This window comes from Amaranthus tricolor, chromosome 14 (assembly GCF_026212465.1).
Source record: "Amaranthus tricolor cultivar Red isolate AtriRed21 chromosome 14, ASM2621246v1, whole genome shotgun sequence".
Lineage (NCBI taxonomy): Eukaryota > Viridiplantae > Streptophyta > Magnoliopsida > Caryophyllales > Amaranthaceae > Amaranthus > Amaranthus tricolor.
Window position 1 is genome coordinate 12,497,763 of NC_080060.1, and position 12,787 is coordinate 12,510,549.

Here is a 12,787-nt window from a genome sequence, read left to right on the forward strand (position 1 = left end):
AACACTAAATCTTTTTCATCCAATGATTCTTCATCTGAGGAAGGGAACAAGTTCTCAATGTATAGATCTTGAAGATCCAGTTGTAAATCAAACATACCCTGTATTTCTTTATCTTCTGAAGTTATACTTCTTCCCTAGTTAGGATCCATTTCAACAGAAGTCGTAGAAGATGGAGGTAGGCGATTGTACAAGTCGAACCATGGGTTAGGAGGTCCAACGTGGGATCACTTTCTTGGGACGAAGACAACCAAGAAAGACAAGACCTTGGTGACACCATGTTCGAAGAACCCAAAAAAGTAAAGAACAAACCCAGATCTTAAAAACCCCTAAAATTATTAGGGTTTCAAACGAAGACGAAGATGGTGGAATAAAAATGAAGATGAAGATGATAAACGGTAAACAGTAAGAATGGGGATGAACATGGATATCATTGAAGAAATACATAGACGTTGAGGATGAAGATGAGAGAGAGGGAGAGATAGGGTTTCAGTAGAGTAAATAGGAATAAAAGTATTAAAAAAGGGAGGGAATGATTAAGATTATTAGTGTTGGGTTATTTAGCTAATTAGTTTGGGTAAGTGGGATATGTGGGGGTATATTCGTAATTACGTGTGTGAATTAAGGGTATTTAAGTAAAAAAAAGATGGACAAAAATAGAAATGAAACAAATGATATGGTTTTGCCAAAAAAGGAAATAAGACATTTATATTGGTATGGAGGGAGTATTAAATTACATAAATAAAATATAAAATTCTATCTTATATACAGCCCTATTGATAATAAACTGATCAATTATAGCTTTGAAAGAAATCAATTTATATCTTTAAGGTATCAATTATACCTAATTGTGTTCATCGAAAACGAACAAGGAGGCCTTATGGGGCTTAACTACAAACCTCGGTACAGATGAGTGACATGACCATTGACATACCTAAAAACACCAACCTGAAATAGTCTTTACCCCAAACCGTCTGTAAATCGCCATTTGCAAAGAAGACCTTTGATTCTGAGAAAACATGAGTGGCCAAGCAGCAGCAGCACCATTCTGGAGGGCTGCAGGAATGACTTACATAACCTACTCTAACATCTGTGCTAGTCTCGTCAGAAATTGTCTCAAAGAGCCTTTCAAATCTGAAGCTCTGGCTAGAGAGAAAGTTCATTATGCCGTTTCCAAATTCGCTGATGGCAAACCACAGAAACAAAGTATTATTCTTCCCCCTTTTGTTTAATTCTATTATCTATTTTCATTTCTCATTATGATTTAATGATATTGAGTAGTATTTTATTTTTAATCGATCATCCCTCTGTAATTTGATTGATAGAAATTTAGGTTTTCTGGGTTCCGATTTTTTTTGTTAAATATGGTTTAAATTTTGTTCATTTGATTAAACTTCGGTTGAAAATCGGTCAAATATGATTTAATTTTGTTTAGCTGATCAAGTTATTCAGTCTCGTGCTTGGTTTTAGAAATCAAATTAATCATTGGAGAATTGGGAATTGAGATATTTACTTGTAGTGCTGATTGTATATAACTGTGTCACCTAAATCGCTTATTTCCGTTAATGGCGACCTGAAATATGCGAATCCTTGGCCATTTTTGGGCTAATTTAACAAAATTAGGTTGCAATTTGGGATGGTGAATCAGGTAATACAATGTTTTATTTTGAAAAACGTTTGTTGTTCATGCCCATAAATATTAAAGGAATATTTGGATAGTTGACTAGAGAATTCAAGTGCATTGTGTAGCATAAGAACTTTTGAAGGGGGCTAAGGGGTTTATGATTTGTTTTGATGAAGAAAGGTAAATTGTGGCAATTTGCAAATTATGCTGTGTTTTCTGGGATTTTTCAATAAAGAATAGGAAAGCGTTGCATGAACATAGGGAGTTTTTAGTGGCCTAAAATTTTTAGTTAATTGTTGATTTAGAAATATGAAACAGTGTGGTGCTTTTTTATAAGCTATGTTATTTAGAAGGATACAGAATCTTCAAGTGGGCTGATAAATTTTCGGTTAGGCTCTGGCAATGAAGTTTTTTTGATAGTCATATTGTTTTAAGAGTTCTTACCTAGTCCTTCCCCTCCCTCAGACGCCTACCTCATAATAAATAAAGGAGTTCTCATGAAGGGCATCAAAATCTTTCTAGACTCTATGTTTGGAGTCAACTAGAGTTGAAGTTGCAGGGATGAATAAAAGCATGGAGACATTGGATTTTTTCATGAGATGGGCATGCTTTTAAACAGTCTTTATAAGTTTAGTCGTTGTAGCTGTTACTGTTAGAATTCGACAAATATAGGGGCTGTTAAGAATTTGGAGGGTATTTTCTTGTTGGAACTTTGTCTTTAGGGACTTAAAATACATCTTTAGTTGTTTGTGCTTGGATGAAGATTCAATATTTCACCATATGATATTCTTCATGTGGTAAATTTTGTGAGATGTTTACTTTGTTTTTACACTATAAATGTTGTTATGGGTTTGTTGGGCTAATTTTAAGTTGTGTTTCTTGTCACTGTTAGTACCCTTCTATCCCTTATTATTTGATATCTTTACTTTAACTTTAAAAGCTTTTTCGGATCCTTGATGCAAACATAAGGGACTAGAGATTATGTAGCTGATTGGTCATTGGTCAATGAAACATAGATTACTTAGAAATTGCTATATGCTATGCACTGGTTCAATTGAGTAGCAGATTAGAGAAAAGAGGAGAAGAGAGATTTTATTAGATTTAAAAGAAAGAAAGAGGAAGATTACAATACTGTTTTCGAGTAACAGCCACTCCTATTACAAAGGTGTTCACTTAATGGAAATAATACAAGATACCCTCCTTCAGTAATATCTACCCTATATATAGAGGAGCTATCTACGGCTGCCAGCTCATAATAAGGCTAATAGATTTATCCCCCTAATTATTCTTTATTAAAATAGAGTAAAATATTGTCATAACCGAATTCCCAGCTCAACATTCTTCTTATTTATTTTACCACGTCACTCTTTGGATTTCCACCAGAATATGTTGCTGCCTTCTTTTTATTCTTCCTCTGATACGTAATCCAAGGCTTGGTGAAAGGTATAACAATAACCCCCCGCAAGAAGAATCACCTTGTCCTCAAGGTGAAAAGTGGGAAATTCTTGAGCTATCAGAGAAGCTGTTTCCCAAGTGGCGTCAGTAGCTGGTAAGTCAGTCCATTGGATCAGGACCTCCAATGCACCATTAGACTTGTAACGGTAATTCAATACAGCTGTTGGAGTGGTCGCATGTGTAGAGATTGAGGAATCTGAGGAGATAAATCACTAGAGTCGAAAGTCCCTTTGGCTGCTTTCAATTGTGACACATGAAGACTGGATGTATGCGGCTATGTTCGGGCAGTTTAAGCTCATGTGCTGCAGCGCCAATTTTTTTAAGGGAAATTCCACATGGTAGCATCGAACTTTCATGAAACGCTAGTGGTAGCACTTTTATTTTTTCACATGGTAGCATCTAGTTTATGCCTTATCATTTTGACATTAAATTCTTGTCAATGTCTGTTTAATTCACCATTTTGACGTTTCTACCCTTATTAAGTGTTGTTGTTGTCTTTATATTTTGCCCTAAATCATTTTTATGCTCTCAATTGTTTAATTTACCATTTTGACGTTTAATTCACCGTTTAATTTATCAACGCTGTCAAATATTTTGGGACAAATTATAAAGATAACATCCAACACTTAATAAATATTTTGTTTACCACCTCCATTTGACCGTTCGTTTGGGGATGATAAGCTGTGCTCCGCTTAAACGTTGTCATAAGAAGACGAAAAAGCTCCTTTTAGAAAAGGCTCCTAAAACTTTATCTCTATCCGAAACAATAGAGGTGGGGAACCCATGAAGTCGGACAACCTCCTTAATGAACTCTCAGATGCCACCATAAGCGTTGTAAAAGGGTGTTTTAGGGTTATGAAGCGAGCATATTTTGTGAGACTATCAACCACGACTAGCACAGTGTCTGTTCCCTTGACCTTTGGTAAGCCCTCAATAAAATCCATTGACACATGTTCCCGCACAAGATTTGGGATAGGTAGTGGTTGGAGAAGCCCCGCACGTGTTAACATGGATGATTTCTGTCTCTGGAAGGTTTCACATCCCTTGACATATCTAAGTATTTGCCTCTTCATTCCTTCCCAAAACCAATCATTAGCAATGCGATTGTAAGTTTTCTTTTCTCCCGAATGCATCTTTCCTCGGCTAATCTGTTAATGGTCTGGCTATATTTGCATAATTCCTCACAAATTTTCTGTAGTACCCTGTGAGGCTTAAGAATCCCCGTAACTCCTTCAAACTTTTCGCTTCAGGCCAAGCCAACATCGCTTCTATTTTATCCATATCCATAGCCACCCCTTTACTCGAAATGATATGTCCCAAGTAGGGTTCCTTAGCAACCCCAAATTCACACTTCTTTTGATTTAACAACAAAGACCGATTTTGCAATGTTTTCAATACCAAGGTGAGATGATGCACATGTTCTACTTCTGTCTTGCTGTAAACTAATATGTCGTCCAAGAATACCAGTACAAATTGCCGAAGAAAAGGTCGGAATACATCGTTCATTAAGGCTTGGAATGTTGCAGGGGCGTTTGTGAGGCCGAAAGGCATTACTAAAAATTGGTAATGAGCATCGTGAGTGCGGAATGCTGTTTTCTCCACATCCTCGTCCCTTATTCGGATTTGATGATACCCCAAACGTAAATCCAACTTAGAAAAAATTTGAGCCCCATGTAGCTCGTCTAACAACTCATCAATATTCGGAATTGGGTATTTATCGGGAACTGTGACCTTGTTTAGCGCCCGATAATCAACACAAAACCTCCAAGATCCATCCTTTTTCTTGACTAGAATGACTAGGCTAGAGAAAGGGCTAGTGCAGGGGCGTGATTTGAGCCTTAAGTATATCCTTCACCAATTTCTCAATCTCATTCTTTTGAATCTAAGGGTATCTATATGGTCTTACACTCACGGGATTAACACCTTCCTTCAATATTATGGCATGGTCATGATGACGGGGAGGTGGTAGATTTTTCGGGTAAGAGAAAACGGATTTACATTCTTGCAAAGTGGGTTGTAAGAAAAGGGGTAGGTTGGTACTGGGTTTGGTATCTCCTTGCATTTGTGTACATTCAATCAACATCCCATACTTCTCCTTTCTCAGAATTCTTTCCATTGCTTTGAGGGAAATAAGAGTGAAATTGTTATAGGACAAACAGGAGAGCTCACCCAAAAGGTTAGCCTATTAGGTGGGAGAGCCCATTTTCCTATAATCCCCACACCAATTGCATTTTACAACCGATGTGGGACAAGTCTCATACCTTGAAATGGATCATAACAATCAACCCCCCATAAGGCCAACGTCCTCGTTGGGTCACGGCTGGCTCTTCCAGGCCACCCACTCCGCAAGCCACCCACTCCGAGTCCGGCTCTGATACCAGAAAATGCTATGCACTGGTTCAATTGAGTGGCAGATTAGAGAAAAGAGAAGAGAGATTTTATTAGATTTAAAAGAAAGAAAGAAGAGGAAGATTACAATACTGTTTTCGAGTAACAGCCACTCCTATAACAAAGGTTTTCACTTAATGGAAAAAATACAAGATATCCTCCTTCAGTAGTTTCTACCCTATATGTAGAGTAGCTATCTAAGGCTGCCAGCTCATAATAAGGCCAACTGATTTATGCCCCTAATTATTCTTATTAAAATATAGTAAAATATTGTTGTAACCGAATTCCCAGCTCAAAATGGACTGGGTGAATCAGTGGTGGTTGAGTCCTTGAGGGAAGACTTTTGCAGTTGATGGTTATGGTGATAATTGCTTAAATTTACCCTTATTTTAGGGATAATCTTTTTTCCACAAATTGAGGAATTATTACACTCATTTAAAATTTTACATCCTCCACCTTTCATCTTATTATTAAATGTGTTATTAGTTATTACTCTTATAATTTTGTATCAGTCTTGCCCTGTAGAGTATGAAAGAATAATAACTAGATTTACCCTAATGTGAATTTTGTAATCTGAATCATGTCTCAAAAAAACTTTGCTTGGTTATAAGTGACTTGTTAAATCATTTGCGCTTCTTATTTGGGGTCGATCGAAAACAACCGTTATGTTATTACAAGAATAGGGTTGTGTCCATTCGACATCTCGAACTTCTCTTGTATGAAAGCCACTTGGTATTGGAGTAATGAAATGTAGTTTTCTAATGCTTTTGAAGTTTATTGATTCGTCATTGATGCCATGCGTGTTATAATTCGTTGTTAGTTGATTTTACTTTTAAGACTGCACTGTTGGCTTACATATATTGCTTGTCACTAATTGCTGTTCTTTTCTGGCAGCCATCCGATCTGATACTGAACAGGATTAAATAGGCGTGCTATGACCGCCCTTGTGAGAATTGCTTCATGTTAATGTTCTAAAAGGTCATTGATTCAGTTTTTGTAAGTGTTAGACTTGAAGGTTGTAATGTCGGAAAACACTGAAATTGTTGCATTGTGGCCTTCGAGTGTTATAAAATAATAATGCAATTTCAATCATCTTGATTAATTTAGAAGGGTCTTTGTTCCCTACTTCTGTATGATTATCGTTGATCGCAGTTTCACGCTCTGTTTTATGAAGCGTGCTTCAGGAATTAGGATTATAGTACTATATATGTCAATTCAATATGCCATGGCATGATCTAACACCAAAATTCCTAATCAGTTATCATGATTTGTAAATCACCACAAAAAATAAAAAAAATAATATTAAATTAAACAAGATTAAAAAAGAAAAATTAAAATAATAAAAATCTCACCCTATTAAATCTTACTACATAAGGGTATTAATCTTACAAATAACCGTTATTTATTAAGACCTTTTCATCTACCACCTATCAAAATTGTTGACAATTTTACATAGATTTAGTATCATTACAGATCTTTTTACTGATATATTGATAAAATCAATAATTTGTGATAGACTTCTATTTGTTATGACTTATGAGTAACAATAATAGAATACTCTTTTCTAATCATAGGTTGATGTAGGAGCTTGATGATTTTCATCTTCTCTTGCTTGTATAGTACTACTTCTTATTTAATTTATTAATTCCATATAATTTTTTCACCCTCGTCGAGGTAATATTTTAATCTTTAATATTTTTAATCGTTCTTAATCAAAAACTATAAAAGTTTATATTAATAATTCTTATATTGAAATGAATCAAACAAAGTCTTATATCACAAAGACAAAAAACGAATATTGTATGGGAAAGTGGACAAAATTGTGTGAATGACAAATAAATTAATTAAGGTGTGATCGAGAATAAAAAAAATTCAAAAGAAAAAATATAGCAAAACACATAAAAGAGAATAAAAATTAAAATATAAAAACCACATGTGCTACAAAAATTACTTATTCACGCAATAATGTTTCTCTCCTCCACACAGAGAAAATATGTCTCGAAAATATCATCCCTATTAGCGGGTTATCTGGCATTTTGAGTACCCAAAAAGGTGGTAACTGATTAGTTGGGTACTTTTTAACGGTCCGTATCCGGTCTAATTAATACAGGAACCCGAATAAGTTGGGTCGGAACAGCGGGTAGCCGATTTTATTTTTGATATTTTGGGCTGATTTTATTGTTAATTTATGTAGCAGTTTTTGTAATTAAAATCTAGGTAGAATTTGACAGCCAAAATGTTGAGAATTTAGTAGTATAATTTGAGCAGAATTTTTAATTGTAAAACTACTATTCTACTAATGTTCAAAACTCAAAAGCAACATATAATGTCGATATCGTCTAAAGTCCCAAACAAACAATAGTCCACTACAATTTACAATAGTTTTAAATGGAGGTGTTCATTCGGGTGATCGGGTCGGTTTCAGACGGATGTAATTCGATTCGGTTGAATTTCAGATCGATTATTTTTCGGATGCGTGTTACGATGGATCACACTAGGGTCGGGTCAATTAGTCACGGTTCAGTTGAAGATCAGCTATTCGAGCTATCGAATTTGCATCGGTCCGGTGTCGGTTGAAGTTCGAGTCGACTGTCAATCGGTCTAGGGTTGTTATCGGTTAATAATTTGTTAGATTTTATCAGGTACAGATCGAGTTCGGGTATTTTTTAAAGTAGAATTCAGCTACGAGTTACTAATTACTATCGATCGAGTCAACGTCGCATTAAGTTGCTAGTCAATTTTTATTCATGATAAGATTCTCTTTACTTAAAGGAAATAGTTAAAATGCAAATCAATTAGTGATTATTACTTTTTTACTTTTACTTGTTTGACTGTAAATTAAAATTAAACTTCTATAATTTTTCATCTAATTTGATTAAAAATAGTTTAATAGACATTGACCATTGATTATTAACTCTAAATATATAAAACAATGTATTTTTAAAATTTAATTTATGAAAATATCTATCACTTTATTAGATTAACTAATAAAATGATAGAATATGAGTTGATCATACTTCTATGTTAAAAATTGGTTCATGTTTACAGCAGTTCAATTAAAAATTGGTTCAGGTTAAGTCGGTGATAGCCAGGTCGAGTTCGGTTTCGAGCGTGATACGGGTCGGATATGACTCGGTTCGGGTAATGTCGTTTCGATAAGCCTAAAAAAGAAATGCATTTTCAGATCGGATAACTTTCGATTTTGAGTTGAATTTTCCGGTCGAATCACATTTGAACAACACTAATTTTAAACAAAAGTCCAAACAAAATAAAGTCCACAATTATCAATTGCAAACGTCTTCAATAGTCAACATAACAATTACAAGAAAAGTCTTCGCTTGATCATTGTTCCAACGGTATGTCAATTGCTCAACAATCTTTTTGCTATTATATCCCGGTTGTACAGAAACGGCAAGGAAGCATAAATAAGAGAGAAAGAGAACAGAAGGTAGAAGAAGAAAAACAAGTAGAGAAGAACTGACATTTATTATCTTGATTGATTACCATTTGGAAGGAGTACATATTTATACACTTGAAAGCTAAAACAGATTGAATGACACTGCATCAATTAAAAGACAAGTGCTGCACATGCTGCACACAAAATCTAACGACTATAACAGACTACAACATACCCTCCCCCTTAAAAATGACTTGTCCTCAAGTCTAATGAATGACCAAGTGAGGGAACTACTCTTCAAAACTGCACCTTCCCATGAAGCCTCCTGTTCTGTGAACCCTTCCCATTGAACAAGGTATTCCACTACAGCTTTATTCTGTTGCTTAACAATCCTTCTGTCAAGAACTGCTTAAGGCTAAATCTCCATTGAGACATTATGATTGTGCAGCCAGTCAGGAATATGGGATGCCACTGGTAAACTTCCAAGAAATTTCTTAAGCTGAGAAACGTGAATTACATCATGAATTTGAGCATTTGCAGGCAGAGATAGTTTGTAGGCCACTTTCCCTACCTTGTGAATTATCTCGAATGGCCCAAAATATCTGGGAGACAACTTGAAATTGCTTCTAACTTGCACAGATTACTGTATATAAGGTTGAAGCTTTAATAATACCCACTCCCCTGCTTCAAAGGATCTTTCTGACCCGTGGCTATCACTTTGAAGTTTCATCCTGTGCTGAGCTCTAGTCAAATGGAACTTCAAGAATTTGATCATCTTCTCCCTACTTTGTAAACTCCTGTCAATTGTTGCTATAGATGAGTCTCCAGCTAGATAGGGCAAATGCACAGGTGGAGGCTGAACATACACAACTTCATAAGGGGTCTTTTGGATGGAGGAATGAAAGTGTGTATTGTACCGCCACTCTGCTAGGGATAACCACCTACACCATTCTTTAGGTTTCTCACTAGTCATACACCTCAAGTAAGTTTCCAAAACACCTATTCACAACCTCAGATTGACAAATCCGGGCATCTGGATTCCGGATACCCGGTTTAATCCGGGTTGGAACTGGGTCGCATTTTTAAGTATCCGAAAAATCGGATACCCGGATCCGAATCGACCCGGTATCCGGTTTTTGAACACCCCTAGTTTTTGGCAAGGGGGAATTGAGGTTGGAGATTTGAATTTTAGGTAAAATTATAAAAAGTTCCTTGTTTGTTTGAGGGGAATGAGAATTGACAAAGATTGAGACTTAGACATGAGTTGAGACTTGGAAAGGAAAAGTCTCACAAATAATTTTTTGGGGTAGGATGGTACTTAGGATTGAGACTTGGAAATTATAAAAAGATATTTTTGCTATCAATGAAAGCAAAGAAAAGTAAGAGTTATAAGGATAATTTTGTAAACATAATCAATTTTACTTATCTATTTTTATCATTTGCCAAACAAGGACCTGACACATTTTATTTCAAAATCTTAATTAAAATCTCATTCCAAATTCTCATATTAAATCTCAACTACAATATCATAATTCTCATTTCCACATGCCAAACACCAATTGTAATGCAGTACATGACAACTCAATGAGTAATTGAGTATAGCAGGCAGGCACAGCAGTTTGAAAACCATAAAAGGGTTTTTGTTTTTTTTAAAAGGGTTATCGAGTACCCACCCCATATAAATTTCGGCCCATGTAAATGCCATTTACCAAATACAATATTTAGTTGTTTGACCAAAAGCACATCAAAAAACCAAAAGTCAACCAAAAAGCCAATGTAAAAGCCAACATCTAAGCACCTGCTTAATATCCTGATAATATGCTATGAGTGAAATTGTATACTCTCCCATATTCACCATTATTGAACCATTTAGTTTTAGCACGTTGCCAATAAACAAATTCAATTGTAAATATCTCAAAATTTGTTTAATTAAAAATTATAAAATGTTGATTTTAATAGAAATTTACATCAAAACAAATCAAATAAATTGGATGATAATAATGAACTAGATAGTATTTACTTGTAAAACATGTATGCTATAAATATTTACTGATATGAATAATGATATTATATTATAAAATTAATTCATTTATAACATAAACTTAATTATTAAATCTTTGTATTTGTTTTGATATTATCATTATCAAAGTGAATAAATAATTTATTAAATAACAATATTAAAATATATACTCTTAGTAATTATTAATTATTAAGACAAATAAAGATTTTCATATATATTTCTTTTTTTTGGTTTGTATAAGAACATATAGTATTTTAATAGTTCATCACATAAATAAATAGTCAATCAACAAATACGACATGTTTTAATGAGTTAATTGTTTTCTTAAATATTATAAGTCAACTATCAAAAAAATTTCCTTGCAAATGATAAAAGAAAGACGGAAAAAATTTTAATGACTGTGTGACACGTGTCTCAAGTCGTTTCTTTATTAGTATATTTTACTAGATAGATTCTGTGTAAAACACAGATGTAATAAATGTTTAATTATATGAATATATTAATATTAATTTATAAAATTAATTTATTTACCACATAAACTAAATCTTTTAATCTTTGTATTTATTATAATTATATAATTGACAATGCAAAGAAATAATTTATTATACAATTATATTAAAACATATATGTGAAAAAATAGACAAAATTTTCCATCAATCAATAAAATCTTATCAAAATGATTATCATTAAACTATATTATATTGATGAAATCACCCAAATAAGTTAAGAAATGTCTATCAATAGTTTTTATTGAATTTTAATTACTACAATTTTAACATGTAATAAAACACTTTATTTATTATAATAATTATTCTTTTTTCTACGATCATCATTGATAGATTTTTAGATTTTTCATTAATATATTATATTTTAATCTAATTTGTAGATTTTTATCATATATGATTATAAAACACTTTTAAAAGAATAATAAAATATATAAACTGAATATAAAATGTAATATAAATTTTGAGCTTAGGACTTAAGATTGTGCATAAAATAATATAAAATTAATTATTGTATTTTGTCTTTTTATGGTTGGATCACTTCTTTATGAAGCAAACTTTAATTTTATTTAAGATTTGGGATATAAAAATTATAGGTTTATATAAAGAAGTATATTTATACTCAATCAAAAAATATTATATTTTCAATAGGTTAATTATTTACTTAACCAGTCAATCATTAAACTTTTTCATGTCAACAATACAAAAAAAAACAGAAAATTTTTAATGAGAACATGACACGTGTCTTAAGTTGTTACTTTATTAGTATATTTTATTAATTTTATTGATAGAATACTTTGTCTATTATAAAAAGATATTCTTTTTTCTATGATTCCATCATTAAAAGATTTTAGATTTTTTTTTTATCAATATGTTATAATTTGATCTAATTTGTAGATTTTTATCATGTATGATTATAAAACACTTTTAAAAAAATAATAAAATATATAAACTGAATATAAAATGTAATATAAATTTTGAGCTTAAGATTTTAAATTGTGCATAAAATAATAGAAAATTAATTATTATATTTTGTCTTTTTATGGTTGGATCACTTTTTTATGAAGCAAACTTTAATTTTATTTAAGATTTGGGATATAAAAATTATAGGTTTTTTTTTTCTTTTTTTTTCGAATATTCGGAATATATTAATGTAGAAGATGAGAGAAACCAACTGAGCCAAGCAACACACCTCTCCTGCCGGCATAAAAAACCCCAATGGGGAAAAAGCCATAGGGAAGAGGGGAAATGAGGAGCAGTCCACCCAAAACAGCATAGGGGTGGGCTATGCTAACAAAAACCAAGATCGTTTTAAAACACCAACAAAGAATCATAAACCTCCAAGCAAAGACTAAGAACTACGCTATCACCTTACACACCAAGGACAGGACCACAAAAACATA

At 33.1% G+C, this 12,787-nt stretch overlaps 1 protein-coding gene across 1 annotated transcript; it reads left to right on the forward strand.

The window, feature by feature from the left end:
* The first annotated feature begins 860 nt into the window (after positions 1–860).
* Positions 861–6,589, forward strand: LOC130799902 (ATP synthase subunit epsilon, mitochondrial). Its single transcript, XM_057663190.1, has 2 exons — positions 861–1,203; positions 6,359–6,589. Exons 1-2 carry the CDS (start codon positions 1,017–1,019, stop codon positions 6,385–6,387), a joined length of 216 nt encoding a protein of 71 aa, XP_057519173.1. The 5' UTR covers positions 861–1,016; the 3' UTR covers positions 6,388–6,589.
* Positions 6,590–12,787: the final 6,198 nt, after the last annotated feature.

What these genes read in the sequence shown, in the direction of transcription:
- LOC130799902 (XM_057663190.1), top strand. Translation starts at nt 1,017, where the DNA reads ATGAGTGGCCAAGCAGCAGCAGCACCATTCTGGAGGGCTGCAGGAATG. An exon ending in TGGCAAACCACAGAAACAAA is followed by an intron (nt 1,204 to 6,358) that starts GTATTATTCTTC and finishes CTTTTCTGGCAG; the next exon opens with CCATCCGATCTGATACTGAA.